This window comes from Archocentrus centrarchus, chromosome 22 (assembly GCF_007364275.1).
Source record: "Archocentrus centrarchus isolate MPI-CPG fArcCen1 chromosome 22, fArcCen1, whole genome shotgun sequence".
NCBI classification, from domain to species: domain Eukaryota; kingdom Metazoa; phylum Chordata; class Actinopteri; order Cichliformes; family Cichlidae; genus Archocentrus; species Archocentrus centrarchus.
Window position 1 is genome coordinate 20846285 of NC_044367.1, and position 26336 is coordinate 20872620.

Here is a 26336-nt window from a genome sequence, read left to right on the forward strand (position 1 = left end):
TTTATGGAACTGCTTTTAAATAAACAAACAGGTATTATTATCAAACCATACCCATTAAATAATTCAAGCAGCAAAGAACAACAAAATTCAACAAAAACGCACAGAAAATAAATACCTTAAATTAAATTAAGCATAAATAGAATGGGGGCTTATTCTATACATACTGTCAGTACTTCTAAAAGCTTTAAGAAATTTCTCTTTTCAGTCTGAAAAAACTTCTTGCATCATTTTAAAATGCAAGAAAAGTTGAAGCAATCTTTGAAATTTTTTTTTCACCTGAATACAAAATTTTCTAATATTATTGGGAATTATTATTATTATAATTATTATTGTTATTAAACAAGAATTCCACGTGTAAAAACACCAAATTTAACCATATCATATTCCAACACAGGTAAAAGGGTTTAACAATACAGCATGTAAAGAAAAGATGTTCCTGAGTTTTGATATATTTTTAACAAAAAGTACATACATTACTCTCCAACTTAAACCTCACACACACCCACATGAATAAATATCAGTAATTGTCTTAAAATTAATTTAAATTAATTTAAAAGAGGAAAAGATAGATATCTGGTTCAAATTTTGAAGTAATTCCTGCACATAATAATCAGATAACTTTAATGGTGCTATTTAGTCATTTTTTGAAATTCAATCTATTAAAAATTGATTTTAGTAGAGGGGGCTGTTTGGGATAGTCCTTTGGGACCACAGTGGAAACAAGTGTCCACACTTTTTTTGTACTCCTGTTTTTTTTATGCCATGTTTATATTATATTTTTGTTTGTAAGGCATGTAAAACCTACAATAATACAATAAAAACTTAAGCTGTATTATTAATGTGGTAAAAATTACGCTATAGCTGCTTGTGGCAGAAGGACCAAACTCTTTGTATCGAACTGTCATTATGTAGGATTTTCCGTGATGCTCTTGAATGCAGCAAGTCCAGTAACTGAGACTCCACAAAGATTAGTAACACACTGTTGCTTTAGGCAGCGTTTTATTTCAGTAAATCCAGCAGTTTATTGTTCATGTAGTTTAACGTTAGTATTCAACCCGTGAGCCTGACGTTACTCTGAAACTGTCAGCCGAGGGAAATGACACGGCAACGGCAAAACTTAATGCTGGCTTGCGGGGATTTGAAGTTGACTGTGTCGCTTATGCGCTGAAGGAGTGAACGGCAGCAGAAGCGAGAGACTGAAGTTTATTACAGTTTCCTCGATAACAAAAAGCGGGGGGGACCACGTTTGTTTTTGGACGATTATTCGACGCCATCGCACAGTTAAAGGCCTGGAAGCGATTCGGGGTACAAGACATGCTCCACCGCTGTGTTCGTGTTGTTAAAGGTATCCGCTATTTAAGTTAGAGCCAGACGCGAAGCTAACTTTAGCTAGTTAGCCAGCGTTAGCTGACCCACCCGGGTGCTAAGCCTCTCACTGGCTCTGGCTATTTGCTGGATTGACTACAGCGTGCATGCTAATGCCATTATAGTGGTCACCGCTTTCAAATGTGTTTCTCTTTATTACTTTTGAGTAATAACGAGAGGAGGTAAATTTATTGGTGCTGGGGTGACAGATGTCAAAGCTAAGCTAGTCCAGTGTTAGTATTATTGAATCATAAAGATTAATACTGGCTGTTTTGCGTCTTTACACTTTTCCCCAAAACTTTCTCCCTTTCAGGACATGGACCGCGGGGAAGGGCAATTTGAGTAACACTGACTCAAATCGATTATTTCATCAGATCACCGACAACAGAGTTGATCAATCCAAATAACTGTAAAGGCGTCTTTGGGTCAAGGTACCATGGATGTCTTTCAACGGCCAAGCAGTGAAATCCAGAGAAGGAACCCTCAGCATGACTTCGAGCTCATTCAGAGGGTGGGAAGTGGAACATATGGAGACGTGTATAAGGTACAGTGAAGTTCCCACAGTCTGTCATTAGAACTGAGATAACATAACCCACCGCATGACTAATCAGCCTTTAAGCCAGAGTGGTGTTTGCTTTGTTAATCATGATAACATGTCGCAAACGCATTTGACAGGAGCTGCTGAGTGAGGGCCAAGTTATGCATTCATTCATGCGCAAATAACTGCATGTGCTGCTTCATACTCCTTTTTTTTTTCCCCTATTATTGTTTTATTGCTTGCATTGGTTTATGATTGTCTTTTCCAGCTTGCTGATCCGGTTTGTTGTGCTCGGGTGAATGCTTGTACCTTCTTGTCCATTTGCTCTACTGCTTTTAGTGCAGACAAGGCAACGCACATCATAACTGCACTCACCACCCATTTCAATAGGTACACCTGTTTAACTGCTTGTTAACTGAGTATCTAATCAGACAATCACACAGCAGCAACTCTGCATATAGACATGGTCCAGATAATGTGCTGAAATTCAAAGAGTATCAGAATAAGGAAGAAAGGTGATTTAAGTGACTTCGAATGTGGTTCTCGGTGTCTGACGAGCTAGTCTAAATATTTCAGAAACTGATGATCTACTGGGATTTTCCCACACGGCTATCTCTAGGGTTTACAGATAATGGCCACACAGCTTTGAGCTGATAGGAAGGCAACAGTAACTCAACCACTCATCATGCTCAAGGTATGCAGAAGAGCATCTCTGAATGTACAGCGCATCAAAACTTAAAGCAGATGGGCTACAGCAGCAGAGGATCACACCAGGTGTTGCTGCTGTCAGCTAAGAATGGGAAACTGAGGATACTATACATAAGGGGTTACCAAAACTGAACAACAGAAGATTGAAAAAACATTCCTTGGTCTAATGAGTCTTGATTTCTGCTGTGACATTCTGATGGCAGAGTCCGAGTTTGCCGTGAACAAGATAAAAGTATAGATCCATACTATCCTGGATCAACAGTTCACCCTTTTGGTGGTGTGGGGGAATATTTTTTTGGTGCACTTTGGGCCCCTTCTCGAGTCTTGTTGCTGATCAAGTCCACAATATACCCTGATGGCTGCTTCCACCAGGATAACCATGTCATGAAATTCATATCATTTGAATCTGGTTTCTTGAACATGCCAGTGAGTTCACTGTGTTCAAATGGCCTCCACAGTCACCAGATCTCAATGGGAGATTCCCATTATGGATGTGCAGCTGACAAATCTGTAGCAACTATGTGATGTTATCATGTCAGTATGGACCAAAATCTCAGAGGAATGTTTCCAGCAACTTGTTAAATCACTACCACAAAGAATTAGTGCAGCTCTGAAGGCAATAGGGGGTCCAACCTGGTACTAGCAAGGTGTGCCTAATAAAGTGTCCAGTGAATGTATATTGTGTGATATGTGATATTTAACTTTTCAGAATAAGAATTTAGCTGTAAATTTTGTGTGCAGTTTTATCAACATGTGCGTGTGAGATGGCAGGACTGCCAGCAATAACTTATGTTTATCTATGCAACTAAAGAAAAAGGAACCATTCATGTACTGTTTATTTTGCAACCTTTAGAGAGCCAGTCTGGGTTGAGACTTTTTTTTTTTTTTTAAAACAAGCATGTGGTGTTGTTTTTTTAATGCAAGAAGTACAAACGAGAGTAACTGACTGGGTGATTTGTGCTCAGGTTCTTCATGTTCATTTTTTCCAGCTTCCCATTCATGCAGATTTGCTCCCTTTTTTGTCAGATTATTGTGAGCAGAGTTTTTTGTTGTTTGTTTGTTTTGTTTTATTACCATTTATTGGATATTTTCTGTTTGTTTACGGCTTTGATAATTAGGACAGTTTATCTGCAGGCCTAAAACAAAGAAGTGCCTCGAACATTTGGAGAGTCCCATTATAGAGATTCCAATAAAGATATTGCTTTATTGGTGTTTTTAATTCAAGTGAAAGCAGTGCATGTGTTTTGTGCATGTCTGGCTGCAGCAATGTGCGTTTTACTGGAGCATTTTCTTGTTTATCCATCTGTCGCACACAAACAGATGAACCATCTGATCTAGACGTGATGGTTCAGTTGGGCTGACATGGCCTTCCTCCATACAAAGCCTTCCTGGCCAGCCCCCACCCACCCCCAGACTGGCTACCGGTGGTATGCTGCGCCTGGTATTCTCCCAGAGCTCACAGGCTCAGAGCTGCAGTGGGCTGAAATACGATCAGGCCCCTGTCTAAACATGCGTTTCACTATGGGTGTGTTCTGCCCTGCGCGCAAGGAAAACGCTTCAGACTGGGAAAGGTCCTCAGCATGGCATTCCTCACCTTTGATTATTTATTTATGTTATATGTGATTATAATTTTTTTTTTTTGTTACAACTGTGGAGGTTGTTTTTTTTTCCCCCCTGTAATTATAGAGTAATTCTGGCAGTTATTAGTCTTCTGTTTGTTTCCCTGTTATATAACTCCTTTAGTAAATGAAAAGCAACTTTGAAAGCTTTTGTAAACTTTGATAGCTCTGTAAATGTTTGCATTAAAGTTGGATGTTGAGGAACAAGGAGGGAACTGATGAATCCTGAAAATCGTCAGTCACTTGCAGCAAAATCCTTCCAGAAGCACGTCACACCACTCAGCAACCATCTTAGTTACACATCCAGGCATTTATTTTAAAACCTCATCTAAATTACCTTTATTGTAATAGTCACAAGACCTTTAACTGCATGTATAGAATCACTAATCAAATTTGACTTAAAAATATGCTTGAAAAGTTTTCTGTTCACCCACCCCCCACCCCCCAGTCAAGTGCCTGAAGGCATTTTGGGTTGAGACGAGTTTCTAGAAGGACTTTGGCCATGTCTTTGTCTTATAATGTCTACTCACTTTGTACAGTGTTCGGTCAGCAGTTTGTAATCCAGCCTCCCTCAACAAGCCTTTGAATGTAAAAGCAATGTTGAAGTTTTTCTAAGTTCAGTATGATGGGATCATTCTCACTGCAGATACTCTGAATCTGTGCAAACCTGAGAGCAGAAACATGAGAGAGAGCTGGCTTTCAAAGAATGCTGAGTGAAATCGACGGGAGAATTTAACAGCAGCAAAATGATGGTGGATTTAGAATTTCCAGGAGGAGGAAAAAAGGCACATTCAGTAAATCTTTAAGCATTTTTTTTTTCTGATTTGACTCATGAGTCTATACGTGCAGTTTGTGTGTCCCCAAAAACCACTCGAAGTTAATCCATCTAAAGCTGCAAAATAACTGCCCCAATAAATGCGCAGAGGAGTTTCACCATGATTGCCAAGTGGCAAGACTTGAGCCTCCCCCCTCATCGCTGGGAGTTCATTGGTGTGGGTGTACTCCTTGAATAAAAAAGCAGTCTGCCTTTGAGAAACACTGTTACATATTGCATTAAATGATTCCTTGAATCAAAAGTTGCCTAATTAAAGCTGTCTTATCTGTTTTTTCGCACATGTGAGAGTTACAAAGAGAACTTCCCCTTTTAGTGGCTTATTTCTCAGGTTGGTTAGAGCTGCTTCAGGAAGTGGATAGCGAGACACCGGTTGAACACAAATAGTAAACATACTTGACTTTAAAGCAGAACAGTCACAAGCTTTCATGATATGTACGCAGCAGGGAAACAGCTCTGTTTTCTTAAATGTTGAGTTTGTGCACATGCAGCTGCATTTTAAACAGTTTTCAGCTTTGTTTGGGTTGCTGTTTATATGTGTGAATCACCACCACATTCCACTACTGAAAGGTGGCCAGGCTTGGAGGGTTTTGTGGTTTATGGCCGATTTAGCTGCTCGTACAGACATTTCGCTCACACACAGATTAGGGAGCATCCTGTCTTGACCTGGATTTGGATGTCAGTGAAACCTGCTGTAAGCATAGGATTTTTACAAATGATGGATGCTTTTCAAACTCTATGAAATACAAATTACATACAAACAATACAATACAAATACAAACACTTGGATGACTGAGAACCTTCACAGACATAGATATAGAGGAGAAATAAAAATTTGACTCAGGAATGACTAAAATATGCATTTACACAGCTGAACTACTCACCAGTCATTCAGATATTTAGAGGTTTGCTCATAAGTCACAGACAGTGTCCAGCCTTTCCCTGTTGATTCATTTTATTTTAGTGGCTACCTTATTGATGTCCACTTATAATAATGACTGAAATCAATTATTGAGGCACTGCTGGAGATTGCGGTGTTGCAGTATTTGTCTGTTGGGGCTCACATATTACCAAGCTGAATATTTTAGTTCACAAAGGCAAGAAAATTATCCAAATGAAACTCTTATCTAATGCTATTTGGCTGCAATTTTTCTTTATTAAAATTTCTGCTGATTTCTGTTGAGGTTTGTGATTGATTAATTTCCAAATGTGTTCGTTTAACATTGATGGGCTGTGGCAGCAGTTTCCAAATTGATTAATCTGCTAATAAGATCAACAAATTGATTTATAGAATATCCAAAAATGGTGAAATCTTTTGTCAAAATGTTTTGTTCAGCCAACTGCCGCAAACCCTCCCAAAAATGTGTGCTAAAATCCAGTGAAACTAACAGAAGTAGTAAATCCTCACGATTTTAGCAGCTTGAACCAGAATAAATGAAGGATTAATACTCAGAATGGGAGATCTATTTGCTGCCTATCATCAGTGTTTTGTCAGTACAGTTAACAGGCAATCACCAACCTACAGTTTAAGCTTTCAGTACTTGTGGCCTCGCTCAAAATTATGTTGTTGTGTCTTTCAGGCTCGAAACATAAAAACAGGAGAGCTTGCTGCTGTGAAGGTCATAAAGTTGGAACCAGGTAAGAGCTGTCAATCTTTATTTCAGTATCTCATCACAGTGAAGAGAATACATGCAGCTTTCCAGAACCTGACCAAAAAAAAAAAAAAACCCTCCTAAAATGTCAAAAAAAAATTATTTATTTTTTTTTTTACCGCACTAAAACTGGACTTCTTATGTGAACTGATGAATTTATTAGTAGCTCTGGTCCTGAATTGTATGAAACATTATTTTAAATATTGATCAAAGTCAAGAAGCAGCAAATTTCTAAATTTCTAAAATTCTAAATTCCCAGCAGCAGTGTGATGTGAGGTTTTGTGTACGAGAAACAGAAAGACGCTTTGACTGGGTCCACTTTTGGGTTTGTGCTTGTAATGACCTAGTGACAAAGTTAGCGCGATCCAGATTAGTGGGATTACGGAGAGAGCTTTGTACCACCAGTGACCAGACAGAGCTCAGCTGATTACTACTGAAGGAGGACATCACTCCTGTTCATGTTTTTCTTTCATTCATCAGATCGCTGTAAGGGTCAAGTTGGTAGTGAAGAGTAATTGGCCCACTATCACTGTTTACACTTGTCTTTCTTGTCAAGTATTTAAACTGAAAACTTGGACGCTGTTTAATCCACAAATTTGAGATTAGGTTAAAAATATGGTTTACTCATCTCTAAGAATGTGAAACATACATATTCTGCAGGAATAGCAAATGACGGAGGATTAAAGTATGAATTCATCCTGACTTGGTGACCTCGACTTATGATGGTGACAGAAATCGATAATTAAGGCGCTACTCAAGAGTGTAATGGTGCTGAGTTTGTCTGATGGAGACCACAAACTGAATATTTTCACTATACCTCTCACAAAGGTGAACACATTCTTTGTTGGTTGTGGGCCAAAACTGTAAGTCATGTCTCATCTTGTTATGTAATGCTTTAGAGCTGCGACTTATTTTCTTTGAGTTTCGTGGTTTGTAACTGGTTAAACTGAAACAAAAGTAGTCATAAAAACATCCATCACAAGGTCTGACAACTCGAGGTAAAGTTGGCAAATGCCTTTTTTTTGTTTGTTTGTTTTTTGTTAGACTGGCAGGGGTAAGCTGGTCATAAACAGATACAGGACCATGTTTCTTCAGTGTTTATGCTTTTCTTTTTCATCATGTTTAACCTGTGAAAGATCCGGAAGATGAGCTGCATGTGGAAAGAGAGACTTGGCAAGTGAGGCATGTTCCTTGTTTTTAATGATGGGCTGTGCAAAATAGTACGTATAACTAGTGCAGACTTGATGGATAGTATAGAAATGATTAGAAATTGGAAAATATTAGCAGTGAGGAAGTTGCACAGCTAAAGCCTAAAAGCAAAAAACTGTTACATTTTAACTAGACAGATTATTAATGTGATCTAATCCTGTATTTGTAGTTGCTTTACCTTGCTTTAGGACTCTCTTTTCTTTATCCAAGCTTTCGAAAGAGGCCCTCCTTTCTGTGCTCGAGGTAAACAGCTTTGGGTGGACCATGCAATCAAACAGGTTTAACCAGAACGAGTGACACTCATATGAAAAATGGGACAGAAAAGAGTTAGGAGTGGTAAAGCCTTCTAGCGGTAAGACTGTGGGGCTTTTGACTGCAGCATGAAAAGAAAAATAACCACTGAACCAAATCGGTGTGGGCCCTCACTGTGCGACCATTAATGGCAGACGGAGGAGGGAAATTTTTCTTTTTTCTTTTTTTTTTTTTTTTTTAACATTGTACAAATACTTAAACACTTAATCCTTCCTCTGTTCCTCTTGTGTGTGTAAAGTTTTTCAGTTCTGTGTGTTTGTGCAAACCTCTTGGCAGTTTCTATTAGAAATTCTGTTGTAAGCCAGTTAAGCGTGAGCTTCTCATGGCCATGTGAGCAGTTCGGTTATTTTTATTCATTTCAGTGCACGAGCAGGACCTTTTTAATGTTTCCTAATCTCATCTTTGGATGGTTCCAGCTGGCAGTCAGTTTAAAAAAAACATCATCTTCTACATTCAGAAATGTTTTTAAATTGAAAACTGTCTATTTCTGAGATTTATCAAAACTTGTTACCGAATAACTCCAACATACTGAATTGAAACACGATGAGTGACACTATGTGTATTCAGAGCAGGGGGAAGCACTGAGAGGCTCTGAGAGGAAGTGGCTAAACTCTTAGGCCTCTACTCACCAAGAAGAGAAGATTGTGGGGTGACTTGTTATATTTTTTTGTACCAAGCTCACTCTAAAATTACTCTTGCTCAAATTTTTGTGGCTCTTCAACCCATTTGCTGTCAGTCAACAGATATATTTAAAATGGTTTGTGACCCACACAAGTTCACTCTGTACAGATGCGATATTACATAGTTATAACCTAATTTGTTAGTTTACCAAGGTGAGGCATCGTCTAGCATCTCTTAATGTGGCAAGATTCCAGGAAAAACATTTGAACTTTGCCTTTAAGCTTTCAAGTAGCTGCTTTCACAAGTTCCTGTGAGACGGCGACATTAATCATATTCTTATTATAGCCTGTTATATACAAGACATTTAACAAATAGAGTGGAGGAAGTCAAACAGAATTATGCCAATGTGCCACTTCCTCCTGTTGAAGCTTCTGGGAACCATATTGAGCATCAAGTAATTCAGTCGTCATTTTTACACATGTCAAGTGTGTAACACAAAGCACTGAAGTACAAATCTATGGCAGTGTGTTGAGTAAATGAGTAAATAAAATGTCAAGAGGATTTATTTAGGAATCTGGACTAAGCTTTTTGAAGGCATATAAATAGGTGTGTCCCAGGGTGCATGTAAAAACCAGTTGGATGTGTATTCCATTTTCACAGGATGTCTTCCTTCTGATCATTTTTTTTTTTTGGACATCTCAGCTATATAAAATCTGTACACATAGTTTCTGCCATGCCTTCTTTATGACTGAATGAGTCAGTGGAAATAAAGTATCCTTCTGTACCTCTTCTCAAAAATAATGTGATATGAAGAAAAATAAAAGGTATGGGACTTGAATCTGTGATTAGGTTTAGATCGGAGCAAAAGAAAATTTACAGTTTTGTTGTGTGTTTGGATAGTTTGAGTCCTGTTTGCATTCCAGGCAGACTTTAATTCAGACTTTCACGTGAGAGAGCCTAAACCGTCCCAGACACAGTGAAAACAGGTTGGCTGTACACAAGTTGCCTAATTGCTTCCAAGCTGTTTCACAATAAAGAGCCTCTGTGCTCCTGGAATTTAACTGCTCCTTTATCAGAAAAGTTGACTCCAAATCACCTGATTCAGTGTCGGTGAACTGTGTTCATATGACACCTCAGTTACAAGACTTCACACATTTGACCGCAGGCTGAAAAAGGAAATAATAGTTTGCTTTCAGTCATTTCCTGTCAATAACATTAATGTGAAACCTACTGTTTATTTAGGCAGAGAGGGTATGTATGTATGTATGTATGTATGAAGGTAATTTTAAAGTCTTGCCAGTGATGACAGTCATATAGAGTCTAGTAGATCCTAACCTGATGTTAATGTATTCCAGGGCTGTGTCTCTATATACAGCTGGGGCAGCTGGGCTTACATATTTTTGTCTTTTTACTTCCTACTGGTTGAGATGTAGTGGAGTTCTTTGCTGAACTGGAATGCTGCTTGGAAATTGGCCTATACCGCATAAACTGTAAAACCTCAACCTGTTCCTTCTAATGTTATTGGCTGTTCTGTATCCTGCTGTATTTACACGGGGATGAAATAGGTCAAACTTTGGCAAACATGGGAAGACTTTTTTGTTTACCAAAATGAAAAACGTAAAAAAAATAAATTAAAAAAAAAAGAGAGAGAGAGAAGAATTAGGTGTTTTTGTTGGTTGATTTTAAACCTAGAGTTTAAGAAAAATGCAAGTATTGTCACAAACTTGTTGCTTTGAGTGGTGTGTGTTAACACTCTTAAGTGCCCAAAAAATATACTTCTGAGTTTTTACATGACCTTTAAACTAAGTGTTTTATATTTTAAGACTGCAATCATTTCTCATTTTAAAATGAAGCAGAACACAAAAATGAAATAAACCCTTTTTTTTCTTTGGGTCCACGTGTCTGTGATTTCTCCCTCTGTTTCCAGGGGATGACTTTTCCATCATACAGCAGGAAATCTTCATGGTGAAGGAATGCAAGCACCACAATATTGTGGCCTACTTTGGGAGCTACCTCTGGTAAGAGCCAGCACAAAATGCTCCTGCGTAGTCATTTCACAATCAGAGTTTGCCTTTTGTTTTTGTTTTGTTTTTTCCCTCGCTTTCACAGCCAGACCAGTATGTAATATTTGTGGAATTCATATTTAACTGTCAAAAGGATTTAACAAGCCACTACCTGAAACTCGCATGATGTATTTAATTACTTAGTCAACCTGTGTGTGAAAGTATGACTCAGGTTCTTCAACTGGGAGAGAGTTGCTGACTGGGCGCTTCGGTGCCAGGATGCTGTTCTTCTGTTTTAATGGAGTCCATGATTTGTGGCTGTATTTAAGAGGAAGTAGGCCCGGTCCACCCACATCAGCCTCAGACTTCCAGCAGGTTTAATGGAATAAAAGCCTCTGAACTGTTTTATATGGCTATTTGTGCAGAGAGCTACATGTCTTATCTCAGCAGGCATGTCTTGTGTAGTGTTGCCACACAGTGCTCAACAGGGATACAGTTAAACGTTAATGAGCAATGCACCATGCATTAATTATTATAAAACTAACGTAATTTTTTTATCAAAGGAACCACAGTTTATTTGGGGAAATTTTAAGTTTCCTTTTGGCCCCTTTATTTACCTGAAATAGTTTCCATGTCCAACTAAATGATTAGTGAAACGTGGTAGTGAGCAGCCTGCAACCATTCTCTAAATCAACAGTTTTTCAGTACTTGCTTTACCTGAAGGATCTTTAAACATTCATGTGAAACGGGAAGAATCTTTGTATTGAGGATTCATTTTCAGTTTCAGAACAGACACACCCCTTATTTTTAGTTTTTTTGTGAGGGAGCATGACAGACATCCTAAAACCACAGCAACTGGGAAAAAAACAAAGTTTTTAATGTTTCTTCTTTCTTTTGTTCTCAACCTTTCTTGCAAATACATTTTCCAAACTTATTATTGAAGAATTACTGAATGCTTGTCCTCATTAATTATGGTTTGCCACTTGTCTGAATATCTGGATACTTTGCTGTATTTTGTGTCAGGATAAGTGGCAGAAATGTTCTTAATTTTGCAGTTTTGTCTGCTTTTTTTTCCAGTCGAGAGAAACTTTGGATATGCATGGAGTACTGCGGGGGAGGATCGCTGCAGGACATCTATCATGGTGAGCTTTGATTTTATTCCTACATAGTAAGACGCAGACATAAAATACTTTTTCTTGCTGTGTACCCTGGGCCTTCTCTGTCTTCTACCCTACTAACACTGAATGTGTGTGATAGTGACTGGACCACTGTTGGAGCAACAAATAGCATATGTCTGCAGAGAGACCTTACAGGTAATTTTACTTGGAATATTTTGAATGAATGTTAGAGTTTTTGGCTTCAGTTGGACTTATTTCATAATACTTGGATTTCCTTTACAGGGTTTGGGATATCTGCACAGCAAGGGCAAGATGCACCGTGATATCAAGGTATCATCTTTTATTTTATTTGACCTTGAATTATGGCCATTCAAATGTGTTGCATACAAACACTTTGTCTCATTACAGCACAGACTAAAACTAAATTTTAGGCAGCAAATTTCAGAAAGTCTTAAGAAAAAGAAGCAGTACTGATTGCACAGTTTTAACACCATTAACATCAGTGTAAATGGTGATTAGTGGTCCGCAGAATTGTGCAGAGGTCTGACATAGCAGCGGAGGTGTAAACCAAAGTCACAGGAAAAGCATAGCTGGGTGTGCTCTCTCGGAAGCATGTGACTGATGCTACTTTTTGCACTTTTGAGCTGAAGTTAAATGCGCTCGATGCACGCACAAAAGGCTGGAACCTCTCTCTCATATGTTATCATAAAGGTCAGGGCTGGATCTATTATCTTTTCTCAGCTCTACACAGCAAGCACTTCCTGTTTCCTCTACTCTCACCGCAGGATGCCACCAGAGAGGCTGTCAGTCACAGCCAGCAGAAACACTTTTAGTGAAACTGTCAAAGGCTGTGATACTAGTCCAGCTTTACTAGAAGGCGGATCAGTAACATGCCAGGAGTTCCTGAGAAATGTTTACTCATAAATAGCACCTCATTATGGACCAGTTGGGCAAAACATCTGCTTAGAATTTGGAAGTGGGCCCATTTTTGCTTATTTCTAGCTCTGTATTTTTCTTTTTAGACTCTACTAGAGCAGCTGTGCATGATTCACAGCATAAGATAATCCTCATTTCGCTATCTGAAACAAGCTGTTGGAGCTCTTTTCCCTTTAAACCAACGTTTTCTGATTGGCTGCCCCTCACACACTGATTTGAGCAGCAGGTGGGTGGAGTTCCTGTGCTCACAGCCGGAGGTGTGAGAGTTGAGATCTATGATAGATAAAGCTGTCTGAATCATTGTTTAGGCCAGTCCGAGTTACTAAGTTAATTTTTTGAAACTTCAATATGAGCATCAACCATTGTAAAGTCCTGTTTATGCCTTGGTCTTGTGTTAATAATTTATTTTTTGTAGTCTTTTGAATTTATTTACCTCAATGTAAATCAAATGGTCTTTACAGGGTGCTAACATACTGCTGACAGACAACGGAGATGTGAAGTTGGGTAAGTTCCTCTTCAGCGTTTTAAATCTTAAGAACTTGAACTCCTCAACAGGCTTCATCTGTATGTGCATTACATAATCTGAAAAGCCCTGTTATCCTTCTTACAGCTGACTTTGGAGTTGCAGCCAAAATAACAGCCACCATTGCCAAAAGAAAGTCCTTTATCGGAACACCTTATTGGTGAGTGTGTCATCCATATAAAACAAGTCGTTGGGCCCTTATTCAAAAAAGCACTGGTTAAAGACTTTGAGCCCTTTCAGCTCTATGCTGGCAAATTTTCCAGATGAAAGATGTCAGTTCAGTGTCCCACATTATAGTGTCCTCTGCTCTCTCCTTGAAGCTGATTTCTCCTTTTTATTCTAATTAATGAGTCTCCACTAAATCTCTGTCCTCACTTTGTTTAGGATGGCTCCAGAAGTAGCTGCAGTGGAGAAGAACGGGGGCTACAACCAGCTGTGTGATATCTGGGCTGTTGGCATCACCTCCATAGAGTTGGCTGAGCTACAGCCTCCAATGTTTGACTTGCATCCAATGAGGTATGCTTTACTTCCCACTGTAAAAGATCAGTCAGAGCATCCTTACATAACATATTAATACATTTTCCTCCTTGGCTCCATTAAATACTCATTCCTTTGTCTTCTGTAGGGCCTTGTTTTTGATGTCGAAGAGTAGCTTCCAGCCTCCGAAGCTAAAAGACAAAAACAAATGGTGTGTGTCACAGAATAATCACTACACTTTTATGCAATTGTAATATAATTCTTTATACATTGGTCTCAGATAAACGAAATAATCATTGTATTAAAACAAACTTATCTTATCCACCAGGTCAGCTGCCTTCCATAACTTTATTAAAGTGTCCCTAACAAAGAACCCAAAGAAGCGGCCCAATGCAGAAAAACTTCTGGGGGTAATAAATATTAATCTGGTTTTCCATGCAAAATAAAGAATTGTACTGTAGTATTGGAGCTAAATGTTTGTTTTAAGTGAATGTTTGGAGAATCTGTTTCTTCTTCTTCTTTTTTTTTTTCTTTTTGCTTGTTGGCCTGTTTTCATTTGCAAATTTAAAACACCTGACAAACAAGTAGAAGTTGTCATTCTATCCAAATCCAGCACAGCCTTATGAACCTCAGTTGGCCCTTTGAGCTTCTGTGTGGTTTGGCTAAATTTCTCGCTGTTTGGCTTGCCGTCAGACTCTGGCCTTGAACAGTTCAGAGTTATTTATTAAAGCTTATCTTAGCTTCAGCTCTTTAGGAAGGGAGCCAAAGTTCAGTTAGCACCTGTTTTTAATTTTTAGGTATGTGAGCACAGTTCTACAATGTGTTCTTTTATCATTAACACAGTGTTTATTTCTAAGGATAGTTGTCCCATCCCAGAAGTCCTGGAATGCAGTAATTTATGAAGACTGTGTTAATTGCTATTTAACAGTGAAATAAAGACGTAGATCTAGGAATGAGCGATCTGTAACAAAGTTTATTCATAGAATCACAAGTTACAATCTCATTTCTCCTCATATCAGCACCCTACATTTGGCTTTGATTTTATTCTGAAAATTTTGTCTGGAAGTGGTGAGGTGCTACATGCAGAGTCATCATCAAAAGGAAGTACACCCTCTTATAAATTCTATGGTTTTATGTATCAGGACATAATAAAACTAATGGGGTCCTTAGCAGGTCTTAAAATTAGTTAAGTACAACCTCAGGTGAACGACAACACGACATATTATTTTGTTATTTTTTATTTAACAACTCAGGTTGTATTTACCTAATTTTAAGACCTTCTAAGGACCAGGTAATTTTTATTATTTCCTGATATGTGAAATCTTTGAACTAACGGAAGGTGTCTTTTCTTTTTACCATGACTTTAGGAATAATGCAGTCTGTAGAAATCCTCTATAAAGCAGTTCACAATCTCTCTGTATGAATGTTTTGCTTCTACTCCTTCGTCACTCTTGTCAGATTAGTAATGTCAGGTGGCTAACAGGAACAGTTCTTTTTGTTATGATCCTGGTAAAGATCTCTAATCCTTGATTGTTTCTTCCAGCATTTGTTTGTGTCTCAGACGGGTTTGACAAGGAGACTTGCCGTGGACCTTCTTGATAAGATGAACAACCCAGACAACCACCAACATTTTGGTGAAATAGACGACGATGATCTTGAGGTAATGTCCAAATCTAAGTGATATATGGAAATGTGTGTTTCTAAAAAATTCAGAACATAAAATCCAAGCTTACCTGGTCAACAAGACAGTAGTCAAAAATAAAAACAAAAATATTAAACCTGTAAGGCAGTTCTTTGTGTTTTTCATTTTTCATCACCAAACAAAAGTTTTGCAAAGAACTGATAAAAAGAAACTAAATCATACATCAGACTATCACTTGCTGTCAAATTTGGTAACAAAATTGCAAACACTGGCAAACTCTATCAATAGTGAATTTAAATATTAAAACTTTTGTCAGGTTTTCAGCAGTGAAATATAATCAGGAAGCTTGGTTCAAGTCTTTCATGTTCCCCTAAGACTTCCCTTCCCCCTCTTCCTGATTCTCTCCATTGACATTATTTTTCCCACTGGACTCAACATCACATCTATGTGTCAGCCAAAGAGGTGGTACCAGCCCCTTTTAAAGGACCATTGTGCTTTTCTCCCCCTGACAGCAGTAGCACTGTCTTGGCCACGATGAGTGAAAAAACTCTAAAGGCTATTGACTGCAAGCAATAGAGCTTGTTGGAAACAAACAGCCACTGGGATGCATAATAATATGATGGTGCTCCAGAAAAGCTGGTCTCAGCTCAGCTTTAACTAAACTGAAGTTTTTACATATAATCTAAAAAGATTATGCCGTAACTAAAAATAATAATACACTGTGACTATTATATAGGCTCCTAACACTTTACTGTACACTGGACTTCTGAAGTGCTTCTCCCCCAATAAAACCAGTCTCTTTCTCATTGTCAGTTTCAGCCAAACCATGAAATCAGACACACCATCCGCTCCACCAACAAACACGCCAGAGCTGAGAGGACGCGCTCAGAGATAGACTGTAAGTGAACAGACCGAACCCATCACCAAGGCCAGCCCCCCTCCCCAAGCCTTGCTTCTGTCCTGTCATTGGTTGGCATGCTAGTCACCGTGACTTGTTAGTTCGATCTAGGTCTGGTGGCTTTACTAAGGGTCATTCATTCCTTTAATCCTGAAGCACAGGCTGGTGCTTTTCCAGGCCACAGCATGTGTTAGGGTGTATAAAAAAAGTCTGTGGATTCATGGAAGAGAAAGTTAATGTGCTAGAGTCCTGTAAGATGCCTCTAAGTAGCTTGTGTTAGTTTTATGTGTTGTCTTATCCTTTGCTTTAATAAATGCTACAAAATAGCTTGTCTGAAGGGTCTGAATTTTACTAAAAATCTTACATTTTTAGTCAGAAATTGTAAGAATTTGGCAATGGGTCCAGTTCTTTCAGTTTGATTAACACCCCCCCACCCCTTTTCAGAGAAGTTGTGTTTTTGTGTTGCTATTAGTTGTAGATAAAGCTGAATGCTGTGTTGTGCCTGTCGTGTCAGTAGTTTGTGGCCATTCTTCATTTCATCGTCTTTGAATGACTTAATAGCAGACTGGTGGTCAGAAAGGTGTCTGTCAGATATTTGTGGTGTTTACCTGTAGCATCCATAACGTGCTCCATTGTGTTTTGTGCTTGTCTGTGTTGTGATCACTTGTATCCGATGTACTTCTTGTCTGGGGGTTTGTTTTTTTTCTTATGTAAATTTCTCACTATTATATGACCTTCCTTCCACCATGAAGCAAACAATGGAAAAGACCAAAGAGGGCCATTCTCAAGTCCTAGCTTCACTGAGGGACACAGGGGGGATGCAGGTCAGTGTCAGAGTAGTGAGACAGTGTGTGTTTGTCTAATTCCCACCCTCACCCCTAAGAATTCCTTAGAAATAGGATAATGTTGTAGAAACAGAGCACTGGGTTTAAGATTTAAATGGCACTAATAGGGTGATTCTCGCTGCATGGAGTGGCTGCCTAATGTGACTTCAGCTTTTTGTAAGACTGAATAATTTGGGTATGGTGACATTTTGGTTCCTGTCAGACTGCCTGACGTGAAATTGCATTTAGATGACTAATCTTACCCTGACAAGAAAGTGACGCTTGACTCATAAAACTCACCTGATCTTTCAGGTGCACTTTCTTGAATTTTTTTTTTTCCTTATTAGTCTTACTTCCTTACCTCCACATTTTCTGTATACCTCAAGAAGAAAAACATGGGGTGGAGGGGGGGCTGTGGTCTGAATTCTTTAGTACAACGTGTCTTTGTTAATGCAAAGCTGATTATGTGGGTGGATTTCTTTCACCTTCATAATTACAGCCAGATCACAAAGTGTTTATACTGGACACTGAACCAGACTCCCTGATTGGATCAACTGTTTGACAGAATGCAACCTCAAATCTAAACTGGGAAGAATCTATCCCGTGATTTATTTGTAATTCATGCTCTCGCTCACTAATATTTCCCCAAAGTGAACAAGTCTGGTCACTGTCAAGTTTAATCTGTGTTTGTCTTTAGTGAGCAACGCGTCTTGAGGCTGCAGACCAAACATTCAAGTCGCAGCATCATAAATCAGTGAAGGAGCCCGGTAGTGTTTTGGCAGGTTCAATGCTGTGGAAGCAGACGATCTGCTTTGTGCTCATTCTTAGACCTGTTTTTAGGTTAGGAAGGGAATTTTTCCTAAGGCTTCTGGTACTAATGCCCAAAGTTGATACTCCCAGTGGTTTGTGTGTCTTGAAGTGTGATGCTGATGCCCTCTAGTGTCAAAGATTTGTGCAAAGGGAAAAAAACAAAACAAAACAAAAAAACACAATCTTTGTTGTTCACAGTTAACAAGCTCCAGTTCGAAGCACCAGTACAGAAGGAAACTGCGGCTCATTATGAAATGGTGATTACCATATTCAGTTTAACCACTTTCTAGTTACCACAAATGTTAGTATTTTTCTGAGTGTGTAGTAAAGAGTAAAAACAAATCAGCACATTTAGAGAAAAAAAAAAACAAACTGCGGCTATATAAATATCTATTTCTGTGAATGTGTGCTTTTCCACAGGATGTGAACAAGGATAATGACTTCTCTTCCCACTGGAGTCCCTTTGCAGAGGGAGGAATAACAACCAGGTAATCCATGGAAACTGTTGTCATGGGAACTGCTCCCATTTACCCCCAGTCGTTCTCTTTCTCTCTTTACCTGGTTAGATAAATGTGTCTCACCAGACTTAACCAGAGAAAGGGATTTAATGCATATTAAAGCTTTATTGTTGGATGTATTTCTCATCTTCTGAGTCTGTTTACTTTGAGACAGTCTAAGCTCATTAGCCCTAAAAACATAATGCGTTTCGTTCTGTAATTAGTCATTCTTGATACTCTGTGTCTAGAAATTTTCTTCACGGTCTCTCGCATTAACATGCTTGCTCACTGGACCTAACCTGTGCCTGTACACAAGCCCACCCCTACCCCCTTTGCACTTTGAAATGTCACTTTGGTCTTTCAGCTCCCTGTCACATGTCCATGTGCTTTGACTGTGTGTTTTTTTTTTTGTTTTTTTTTTTCTCCTTCACCCTCTCTCTGTGTCCCCGTCTTGCTGTTGCTGTCTCTCTCGTCTTGTCCCTCGAAGGAGCCTTCTCAAAAGCGTTGAGGATGAATTGTTCCAACGGTAACACTAACACTGCATGTGCTGTGTAATAAGCTTCGCCATCCAATCCACCCCTCGCTTGGCCACAACCATTTTTTCAGCGGGGGCCCCCCCCTTCCATTCACCATGTGTGGTGTGATGATGATCGTAGAATCAAACTGTGTGCACTCCTGTGATGTAAAATGAGATAGACAGTGCTGTATTTGTCAGTCTGTAGCACTGAAGTAAAATGACCACTTGAAGCTAAATCTGCATTGAAGGGACTGCACAAACCTGTTTGAAACCTACTTTTCAGTAGTAGTGTATAGTTTATAGTGATAGTCTGCAAAGCTTATTTTGGTTTGCATGTTTTGGGGAAACCTCAGAGTTGATTTAAGGTCTGTAATAAGACAGAAAGTTCCACCATCAGCGTTTCTCCTAAAACCTGATCAGTCTTGGTTTCTGCGCTCATTACTGTGTTTGTCTCCTGCAGGGGACATGTCGCCCATCTTGAAGATGCCTTTGAAGATGCAGAGCGGTGAGTTGTACCAGTAGATTCAAATGTCATCATAAATGGGCATTTATTTTGTTGGTTTACATCTTTCTGTTTAAAACTTAATTTCAGATCAACCATCAAGCCAGGTGTTCCTCCTCCTCTACCTCCAAAGGTAAAGCCTAAAATGAAAGAGTGTCTACTATTTTATTTATTTTTAGGTTTGAATAAAAATTAAAACTGTTGCATTGTTTCCCTCTTCTTTCTCAGCCACGTTTAAGCAGCTCATCAGAGGAAATGGGCCTTAATGATGAGAAGTCTCTGACAGTAAAGAGGTTCCCTAACTCTGAAAATGGACCTAGCCAAGTGGCTCGCAGACAGAGCACACCCGAGCAGGGCAACAAGGTGGAGCACTCATCTCCAGATTTCCTGTCAGTCAGCGTCAGTAGCCCTGGCCTTTTGTCTCACTCTTCAGATCCTGGTGAGTCTGCGCATGTCTTTCTCTCTTTCTGAACCCAAATCTGTTCACAGTATGAATCAGCATGTGTTCCCCTCGTCATTTGTCTTTGTGAGTGCTTACATATTTTATTTCTTTGCAAGCTCTCAGTAAATCTGAACGTACAGGTAAGGAAGCCTGATGTAAACATGGCTGATCTTTGGATTCACACCCTCCTTGTTTGATAGCGTGAACTGATATTTATACTGCAAGTGTAATTTTACCTGCCTGGTTTTTCATTACAGATAATGATTCAGATGGCAGTGTAAATGGAGGAAGTCCCAAGCCACCATCTGACCAACAACACCAGAAGGAGAAAAAGGAATTCCCTGTGAGTTTAAAGATATTGTCTTTAACGCATGATATCTATAATTAGTGTCATTGGATTAAGGATAAAAATGTAATGTGATGTTACAACCTACAGCCTACATTTGATGCGTGCTATGTCTCCAACTTGGCTGGCTGACCTCACGCTGAAACCTCAAATATGATGTTTTTCCTTTGTTATATCCAAATGTGGCCGGTTAATGAGGGAAACTTGGCATCCATTCATGTTTCACATTTAATCGACTTTGACAGGACACTCACACAAGCATTTTCTTCTTTTGCTTATTGTTCTGGCTGGTTTTAAAATTATGGAGCTAAATTTAGGATAATTGTTCTGTCTCTTGCATCTATGGCATCTTATGGTTTTCATTTCCTCCCCTGCTTCTTAGAAACCAGCTATCAACGGCCTGCCACCCACTCCTAAAGTGCTGGTGAGTGAATTATTTGTATTGTCCTTCACAATTCCTGCCGACCCACTTTCATAGAGACTGTTATTAAACTCTAGTCTGAGCTGCTGCTGTACATTCTGTAGATATTTGGGGTCCACAGAGCTCTCTGCTTTGTGGTTCAGCTTTGCTCCAGCCCATTAAACTCAGGCTGACATTTAAGAGGCTGCCTGCTTTGAGCTGTGCTGCTTTTCATTGCAGATGGGAGCCTGTTTCTCTAAAGTGTTTGATGGCTGTCCATTGAAGATCAACTGTGCCACATCATGGATTCATCCAGACACCAAAGGTACATGTAGAGCAGTAAGCATACCACACAAAGACTAAGGAAATTTGTAATTGGTTGATTATTTCTTTGTTGTAACAATGCTTCTCGGTAATAAATCTTTTACCATTTGAAAGCCTGTTTATTTCCCTTAAATCAGGGCCCCTGTCCTGCAGGTTTTAGATGTGTCCCTGATCCAACACACCTGAATCAAATGGCTGAATTACCTCCTCAGTATGCAGTCAAGTTCTCCAGAGTCCTGTTAATGACTTCTATATTTGATGGTGTGCTGAAGCAGAGACACATTTAAAACCTGCAGGACAGGGGCTCTCGAGGCCTGGAGTTGAAGAGCCCCGCCTTAAACGGTGCCATATTTGTAAGGAAAATGCATTTGTGGGTTGCGCTCATGAAAAATTTGCCAAATCTTCTATGCTAATGCCAAATGGCTTATTCTGCTATTGACTTTTGTTTTGAGCTCCTGTTACCCCAGGTGTTGAAAATCAGGCTTGTCTTCATTAAAGGCAGTCTCAGTGCAGAGAGATCTCAAGATGAGATTCTGCAACCACTGGCAATCTCGTATTTCCATAGTCTGAGACTGTACTCTGTTCTCCAAGATAACAACACTCGCCCCCTCACAGTGGGGTTTATCAGAGACTACCAGAGGATTTGGAAGTGGAGAGGATGGAATTGAACCACTGAACACTTGTGGGATCAGCTCGGGCATGCTGTTCATGCCAGAGTGACCAACACAACCACACTGGCTGACTTGCAACAAATGCTGGTTGAAGAATGGGATGTCACCCCACAGCAGTGTATGACCAAGCTGGTGACCAGCATGAGGAGGAGGTGCCAGGCTGTTGTGGCTGTGTATGGTTCTTCCACATGCTGCTGAGGCCCCTGTTTGTTAAATGAATAAACTGTTAAATCGGCAATATGTCTTGTTTCTTCACACTTCAATCATTCAATCCAATAAATGACACCAAACAAGCAGAATAAGCTGTTTGGCATTGGCAAAGAAGATTTGGCAAGTTTTTCATGGGTGCAACCCACATACTCCACTCTGCTGCTCAACCCACAAATCCATTTCTTTACTAATGTGGCTCCATTTAAGGGGAAATAAAACAGGCTTTCCAACAGTATAAGCTTTGCTGCCAAGAAGCATTGTTACAGCAAAGAGACAATTGATCAAACACAAATTTCCTTACTTTCTCTGCTAAATTTATTTTACTAATACAAATTATTTTAATCCCTCTTCTAGATCAGTACCTAATCTTTGGGACAGAAGATGGCATCTATACTCTGAATCTCAATGAGTTGCATGAAGCTACAATGGAGCAGGTAACAGCAGCTGAAATCCAGCAGTTTGTTAAATTAAAGCATATTTGATTCTTTTCTTGAAAATTAAATTGTAGTTTTTGCTAAGCTCCACCCTCATTCTTTTGCTTGTAAGTCTTTGTGGCACACACAACACTGAAACAACAGTTTTTTGGTTTCAGGCAGAAGTACACAAAAACTGCTTCATATCCCATGCATCATGGGTGGTGCCATAGCTGTTGTACTTTTTGTTTTGTTTTCAAACATGATGTTTAATGTAACGGGGGGGGGGGGTGCTTTTGAGATTTTGGCAATTGTAACCTTGGTAAAACATCAGAAATTGTTTAAACACTCCTGAATCATATTCCTCCAAGCTGATCACTTTTCTCAATGCTGGTGGGATTTTCTGACAGCCCAGTGCAGAACAATTCGGTCAAACCTTTACATCAGCATAGTTGTGGCAGAGAAGAAGAAATGAGCTTTCAACGTCTCAATGACATGCATGCCTTTTCTTTCTGTCTCTGTGTTACGAAGATTATGAGGAAGTTAGGAGGTTTAACTTCATGAAACTTGGTCTAGAGAGGGGGTCATGAACAGAGGAAGAACTCATTAGGTTTTGATGTAGTTAAGGGACCCACTTAGAGCTAAGAAGTATTGTGAGTTGAGAGTTGATGATACTACTTCCTTGTTTAAATAATCAGCTGTGCATGCATCATAGTTTTTGTTTGTTTGTTTTAAGTAAGTGCTTATGACCTTTAATCAGACTGTTGGAGGTCTGCTGTTAAGAGATAATGAGCTGTTTCACTGAAAATATGTGTAGGTAGGAAGCAATCAAACATTTGATAAACAGAATCAGTCTCATCAATTTTCATCCTTAATCATAATCCTGGAGCATAACAACCCAAGTACAATGAAGGGTTTGGTACATCTTAATTGAAAGCCTGCTGAGCAGTGATTGGACAATTCACTGGAAGGATTCAGGAAATGTTCAGTTGAAAAAAGTGATGTCCAGTCAGCTCTTTGGTGTTCTTTTACAAGCTAATGTTCAACTGTACAATTATTGTGTTTGAATCTCTGTTTAGCTCTTCCCAAGGAGATGTACGTGGCTGTACGTTATCAACAACAACCTGATGTCTTTATCAGGTAAGTGATGGATTTATCACAACCTCCCGCTTTACTGGTCACTCTCATAACCTGCTGCTTCTTTGTGCTGTGTTATCTTGCTGCCCCTGAGGCAATACAGCCGCTCTGTATCTGTGCCCTAAAATAGCTGTTTAATTTATTTACCGTCAAAGAGCTTCTCGAAGAGCTTTATCCTTATAGCAGTCACTCAGGAGGGGCACATCTGGTTTTACAGCCCCTCCCTTTACTGAAGCAACAGATATATTGATCTTTGTAGGTTATAATGCTATCTCCAAAGGCAAGTGTAGTTTGTTCCATATAGAAATCAGATGTGCTAGCTATCATTTGAAACCCAACTGTCTTCCATTGGATGTCCTAAGGACCTATCCTTTTCTCGTCTTAAGAGTTGAGGATGGGATTACAAAGCATCAGGTCTACTTTCGGTTTTACCTTCAGCAGTTTGCACCTTGGTATACTTAACCTCTGTTCTCTTCTCCTTTTCCCTTGGACACTGTCCATCCTCCTCTCACCTGGCTTGATTTGATATTCTACTAACTGGCTTCATCAGAAGGTAATCATGGCTCTCAGCATCATCATCACATTTCTGTTTTTACCCCTGTCCACGTCTAACCTTTCTATATGTGAAAACTGCTTCACAAGATCCAAAATATTTAGAAATTATGACTGTAATGTAGTTGATGATGGGATATGCTGTGTCTGCTGCAGGTAAATCCTTCCAGCTGTACTCGCACAATCTCATCGGGCTATTCGAGCAGCTGAAGAAGCCCGGCCTGGCTGCTCAGTTCCAGACTCATCGCTTCCCTTTGCCCAAGTAAGATCAAAAGGCCTGGTTTGGGACCCGAATCTCATAAATAACATTCTCTAACCACATTTTTCAGCAACACCCTGACACATTGTGATAAGATCCCACCGCGGCTTTTCTAATTTAAAGCATTGTTGCTACACCCATGCTGTGCAGTCTTTTTGTTGTTCTTCTACCTTTGTGACAAACTGCTGCAGCAGTATAGAGAAAAGGAGAACCGTCAGCCAACTTCCCTGATTCTAGACGTCATCAGCTCTTTTAAGACTGTGGTCACGACAACTTGACTGTTTTTCTCCTCAGGAGATTTGCCTTGACAACTAAAATCCCTGACACAAAGGGCTGTCACAAGTGCTGCATTGGTGAGTGGCCTTTCCCCTTAAAACCATCCTTTTAGTTCCCTAACCCACCATATTAAATTGTGTCAATAAAAGGTGACATAGTGGCCTCCCTTATTTTGCCAAAACGTTTTTGTTCTGTAAACCCTTCTGACTTTTCGTAGCATAAATGTATATAAAGCAGGCATACTCTGTTATGGAGGACCAGCACTGCTCAGTTTAACTGCACATGTTGACGTTCTTCTGATTCACAGTGAGAAACCCATATACCGGCCACAAGTACTTGTGTGGAGCACTTTATTCTGGGATTGTTCTGTTGCAGTGGTATGAGCCCATGCAGAGATTTATGCTCATCAAGGTCAGTTGGTTATTTTTCTCACAACACAAACATATTTTCTTCCATAAAATCTCTAATTAAGCCAGCGGTTTTCCAGTAAGGTTGTGCTACATAACTCACACGCATGTAGGTTGCTTTTAAAAATACCTATTATTCCTTTGCTCTTAAACTCATGCTGAAAGCATAATCGTATAAAACTGACGCTCTTGTGCTTTTAAACAGCAGAGCACCAGTGATAATGGATAACGTGTTATCTCTCTCTTCCTGGCACAGCACTTTGACTTCCCTCTTCCCAACCCGCTAAAGGTGTTTGAGATGCTGGTGGTTCCAGAGCAGGAGTATCCTCTGGTGTGTGTGGCCCTCAGTGAGGGCACAGAGCCGGGTCAGGTGGTCTGCTTTGACACACTCAACCTGAACTCCTGCTCCTCCTGGTTCACAGAGATAGGTGCATGTAAGTCAAACGTGTGCTCTGTTATTGAGAATATAAAGATGAACCTTGTTGTGGAAATAGGTGGACCATTAGATGCTTGAATAAATGAAAAATATCAGTATGATATGTCTTTTTTGAACTGATGGCATCCAGTAACATAGCAAACCAAGGGAAGAAAAATAGAAGAAATAATATTATCTGGTTTAAATAAGTGGTACGCCACAAGGATTTGGTAAGCAGGACTGCCACTGTAGCACTTCTCTCCCCACAGGTACTCAGCAGGTGGATGCAATCCATGTCACCCAGCTGGAGAGAGACACAGTGTTGGTGTGTTTGGACCGTAAGTACAGTTGTCAGGTTTTATCGAGTTCAGATGTAAGTGTATTAGACAGTAGTATTAATATAATCGATTGATTAAATCTTCTCCCCAGAAAATGTGAAGATTGTTAATCTCCTGGGAAGACTGAAGTCCAACAAGAAGCTGGCTTCTGAGCTCAGCTTTGACTTCTGCATCGAATCTGTTGGTAAGATTTCTGAAAAGTTCTCCATCAAGGCATCTGTGGGGATTTTTTTTTTTTTTAAAGGAGAGAGAGAGAAGTAAATGCAGCTTTGGGTGTGGAAACTGATTACTGTTAGTATAAGTTTTAAATTTTTCATTTTAAAATGAGAAAAGCAGACAGATGTATAATTATTTTTGAACACGTCTATCCTTTATCAGACAGGGACACTAGAGAGCAGACAGGAGCCAAGTACATGGGTCACCCATCCAACCAAGTCAACTATATAGCAGCACCCCAAAAAGTGCTTTTTTACAAGTTCACACTGAATTGAGTAGGGCTTTCTGTTTGTCTTAGCCAACGCAACATGTTCAGCTTGATTATCT

The 26336-nt window shown here is 39.5% G+C and overlaps 1 protein-coding gene across 6 annotated transcripts in view; it reads left to right on the forward strand.

The window, feature by feature from the left end:
- Positions 1-948: 948 nt before the first annotated feature.
- The window catches only part of map4k5 (mitogen-activated protein kinase kinase kinase kinase 5), a 29599-nt gene continuing 4211 nt past the window's right edge, over positions 949-26336 (forward strand). Inside the window, exons 1-34 of one of the 6 annotated variants that reach the window (XM_030718231.1) lie at positions 949-1345; positions 1679-1909; positions 6643-6700; positions 10784-10874; positions 11937-12001; positions 12117-12172; positions 12260-12307; positions 13375-13417; positions 13524-13596; positions 13821-13952; positions 14062-14124; positions 14242-14323; positions 15457-15573; positions 16369-16453; positions 17206-17277; positions 18286-18344; positions 18508-18575; positions 19072-19110; positions 19562-19606; positions 19694-19736; positions 19832-20042; positions 20162-20185; positions 20303-20388; positions 20774-20815; positions 21032-21116; positions 22351-22430; positions 23489-23549; positions 24097-24099; positions 24255-24360; positions 24652-24710; positions 24941-25044; positions 25297-25474; positions 25725-25793; positions 25885-25977. In XM_030718231.1, coding sequence (XP_030574091.1) covers positions 1802-1909; positions 6643-6700; positions 10784-10874; positions 11937-12001; positions 12117-12172; positions 12260-12307; positions 13375-13417; positions 13524-13596; positions 13821-13952; positions 14062-14124; positions 14242-14323; positions 15457-15573; positions 16369-16453; positions 17206-17277; positions 18286-18344; positions 18508-18575; positions 19072-19110; positions 19562-19606; positions 19694-19736; positions 19832-20042; positions 20162-20185; positions 20303-20388; positions 20774-20815; positions 21032-21116; positions 22351-22430; positions 23489-23549; positions 24097-24099; positions 24255-24360; positions 24652-24710; positions 24941-25044; positions 25297-25474; positions 25725-25793; positions 25885-25977 — 2548 coding nt within the window. In that variant the 5' untranslated portion in view covers positions 949-1345; positions 1679-1801. The remainder of the gene's footprint in view (positions 1346-1678; positions 1910-6642; positions 6701-10783; positions 10875-11936; positions 12002-12116; positions 12173-12259; positions 12308-13374; positions 13418-13523; positions 13597-13820; positions 13953-14061; positions 14125-14241; positions 14324-15456; positions 15574-16368; positions 16454-17205; positions 17278-18285; positions 18345-18507; positions 18576-19071; positions 19111-19561; positions 19607-19693; positions 19737-19831; positions 20043-20161; positions 20186-20302; positions 20389-20773; positions 20816-21031; positions 21117-22350; positions 22431-23488; positions 23550-24096; positions 24100-24254; positions 24361-24651; positions 24711-24940; positions 25045-25296; positions 25475-25724; positions 25794-25884; positions 25978-26336) is intronic. The other 5 variants (XM_030718226.1, XM_030718227.1, XM_030718229.1 and 2 more) reach the window with 5 other exon arrangements.